The sequence below is a fragment of the Chinchilla lanigera genome, unplaced genomic scaffold, assembly GCF_000276665.1.
Source record: "Chinchilla lanigera isolate Chin_1 unplaced genomic scaffold, ChiLan1.0 scaffold00172, whole genome shotgun sequence".
NCBI classification, from domain to species: Eukaryota; Metazoa; Chordata; class Mammalia; order Rodentia; family Chinchillidae; genus Chinchilla; species Chinchilla lanigera.
This window is the reverse complement of record NW_004955573.1, coordinates 1,473,334-1,476,590: the sequence shown is the minus strand read 5'-3', so window position 1 is coordinate 1,476,590 and position 3,257 is coordinate 1,473,334. Positions and strand designations below refer to the sequence as shown.

Sequence of the window (3,257 nt, the reverse complement as noted above, 5' to 3'; positions counted from 1 at the left end):
GAGTGCAGGAAGGAAGACCACTTTGTCATTCCTCACTTGGTCACTTTCTCACTCAACAACAGCCCTGAGAATTCCATAACTCTGGTAGACTAAAGTGGTCCTTGGTGCCCTCAACTTCCTAATTTGACCAGAATTTGATCAAGAGTGCGAGTGAGATCACTGAAAATGTGATAACGAAGGAGGTGAAAGAATGTACACACCCCATAAAGACTCAGTCACTTTTCTTCAGTCTAGTTTTTCTCATGTTCCCTAGTTTTTCTAGGGATTGTAGAAAATGTAGCACATGTATAAATTCAATATGTTCAATTCTCCGAGAAATTCAAGAATGACTTTAAAGTCTCTAGTATTTCCTTTCAGATGTCTGTGAATATCAGCTTCTTTTTATTGAGTGAAGGTCAGAAAGCTTGATTTCATCGGATTTGAGTCATTTGTGCCCCAGTTAGATATAGGGCCAGCACACTTAGAACAATAATGTTTTTTTCTCTTTGCAGGGTATGTGGAAATTTGACCTAGAGTGCCATAAAAAGTATGGAAAAATATGGGGGTAAGTATTCTAGAAACTTCCAGTGGGTAGACTTGTGAGAATGAGGAACTCCGTATATGAGGACGATGTCAGCCCAGAGCTCTTGGGATATGCAGCTGAGTAATATAAAGCTTTTGGGGGTTTGTCCTGTCAAGGGTCCCCTAGGTCACTAGATGTCAAAGTCCATAGTTGGATCAGGTTGAGAATGTTGCATATTATGACTTTTCTCCATGATTTCATGACCCAGAGACTCCTATCTTTACTTTCTGTCCAGTGTATGGTCATTCTCTTCTTCCCCATTTTTCCTTTCTTAGGGTCTCTTTAGTTGTATAAAATGTACTAATTCATACCCTTCTAATATGTGCTCATAAATGTATGAGTGTATCTGCTTTCCACAAAAATTCCTTTCAGTTAGAAGCCCAGACTTCTTTACACTAGTTTTAAATTTAATATGTGCTTTTGGAATATAGCCTGAGAAATATAGATACAAAGATTGGGAAATAATTTATACTCAGCCCTTTAAACAACTTCTGCAAGCGTAGAGTTTTTCTGTTTGTTTTGTTTATTTTTGATTTCAAGCCAAGACTTTTTAATACAACTGTACGCAAGTATTTCCTGGTGTGCCTTATTTTTCTGGCTTTGACAAAGTAATGTAGCACATGTATAAACCACTGTGTTTCCCTGTGTGCTACATTCATAGTGATTTTATAGGGAGATCTGGGTCACCTGCAGCAGCTGTCCCTTTCACAGCTGCTGAAGATTTGGAGAGCAGTGGGAGAGACGTAATCATGAGCTTTGGGTTACAAGCAGGTGGAAGAAAGCTTTGCCTCTTCCCACCTCTTCATCTTATCAGTCCTTAGGAACCATAGTGCTGGTCCCAGGGGTCTACTGACTTGACATGGGCCATAAAAACAATATAATCCAATTGCAAGAATAAGAGAATTCTGGGTCTCCATTGGTCTGATCCCAATTTCCCCTTGCAACATTAAGTACTCATGAGTACTTGATAATTTTACTTTTTCATCAATGTAATACATTTTCTGATATTGAAACATTTTATTGCATTTCTAATTTTAATTTTTGTGGTGTTAAGGGGTTATACTTATGGCTTTATATATATGAGGAAAGCACTCTTCCACTGAGCTACCTCTCAAGCACTGATATTGAAATATTTTAAACATACAAAACATTTCAGAGAATGGTATGGGCAGTACCCATATTCACATCACCCAGACATTGGAAGAATAGTTCTAGTTTTGTTTCTAGTTATTATCTTTTTGAAGAGGTATTCTGTGTTTTGTCTCTTCCTTGCTTGAACAACATAACCTTACATTATGTGACATCTCTAGTGGCCTCTGTGGTCAGAACCCCTAACTTAATTAGAGCTAATGCTGCCATGCTTTTTACTACTAGGGGTGTAGATTATATAATGTCAGGGTCAAAATCTAGATTCCTGGCAAACTTTCAGATGCAGAATCTGGTTTGTTACATTAATCATATTTATTTTCTTAACACAGGTTGTATGACGGTACACAGCCTGTGCTGGCCATCACAGAACCAGATATGATCAAAACAGTTCTAGTTAAAGAATGTTATTCATCCTTCACAAACCGGCGGGTAGGCATTCAATTAAAAAATGTGAATGTTGGGCTGGGGCTATAGCTCAGAGGGAAAGCTCCTGCTTGGCAAGCACAAGGTCCTGAGTTCAATTCCTGTTACAAACAATGTAAATGTTAAAAAAGTAAACCTTCATTTAGTATTTACTAAATTCTTATTTTGCACTGGTGTGGTGGCATATGCCTGTAATCCCAGCACTCAGGAAGCTGAGGAAAAAGATTGCTGCAAGTTCAAGGCAAGCTTGGGCTATATAGTGAATTCAAATAAGACCTTCTCTCAAAAGAAATTTAAAAATTTTTGTAGACTCACAGAAATTTGTAAAAACAATATACAGGGAGGTCCATGCTGTTTTTGCTAATGGTTATATGTTTGGGTGTGTGTGTTTGTGTAGCTCTCTGCAAATTTATCACATGAATATGCTTGATAACAACCAGCAATCAAGATACAGACATATTCTTTCCCATAAAACTCTCTGGTGCTAGTCCTCTATAGTCCTGATGCATAGCTTGTATCCTTTCTCTTCCTCTTCCTCCACCCCCTCCTCTCTTCCTCCCTCTCTTCCTCTTCTTCTTTTTTTATATAGTGCAGGCTGGCCTTGAACTCACTTATGTAGCGCAAGCTGGCCTCGAACTCACTGATCCTCCTGCCTCAGGCTCTCAAGGACTGGGATTACAGGTGTGTGTACCACCATGCCCAGCTTGTCTTTTCTTCTTGACAGGATCTTATTTAGTTTTTGAAGGATTATGCTTTTGGTATCAACTCTGATAATAATTGATGATTTATCTAGTTTTGTGTGTGTGTTTTGGTAGAAATTGCATAGTTTTATGCTTTACTTTTAAGTCTATGATCTATTTTATGTTTTTAAAAATAATGTATGAAGGTTATGTGGAAGTTTATTTTTTTTGTCTAAGGCTATACAGTTTTTCCACTGCCTATTTTGGGAAGGCTGTCTTCCCTCCAGTGAACTTTATATAGTCAAAGATCAGTTAAGCTTATTTGGTTTCTTTGCTTCAGTTTTTCTTTTTTGCTTTTTATTTTATTTTAGATATACAAAGTGATAACATTCATCATAGGAAATTTGTACCTGTACATGATATATCTTGCTTCTTCTTTTTTT

The 3,257-nt window shown here is 37.5% G+C and overlaps 1 protein-coding gene across 1 annotated transcript in view; it reads left to right on the top strand.

Moving 5' to 3' along the window:
• Window positions 1-3,257, top strand: part of LOC106147520 (cytochrome P450 3A14) — a gene marked incomplete at its 5' end in the record, with an annotated part of 53,437 nt that overhangs the window by 1,124 nt on the left and 49,056 nt on the right. Inside the window, 2 exon segments of the mRNA XM_013509482.1 lie at window positions 492-544; window positions 2,041-2,140. Of these exon segments, the coding sequence (XP_013364936.1) occupies window positions 492-544; window positions 2,041-2,140 (153 nt within the window).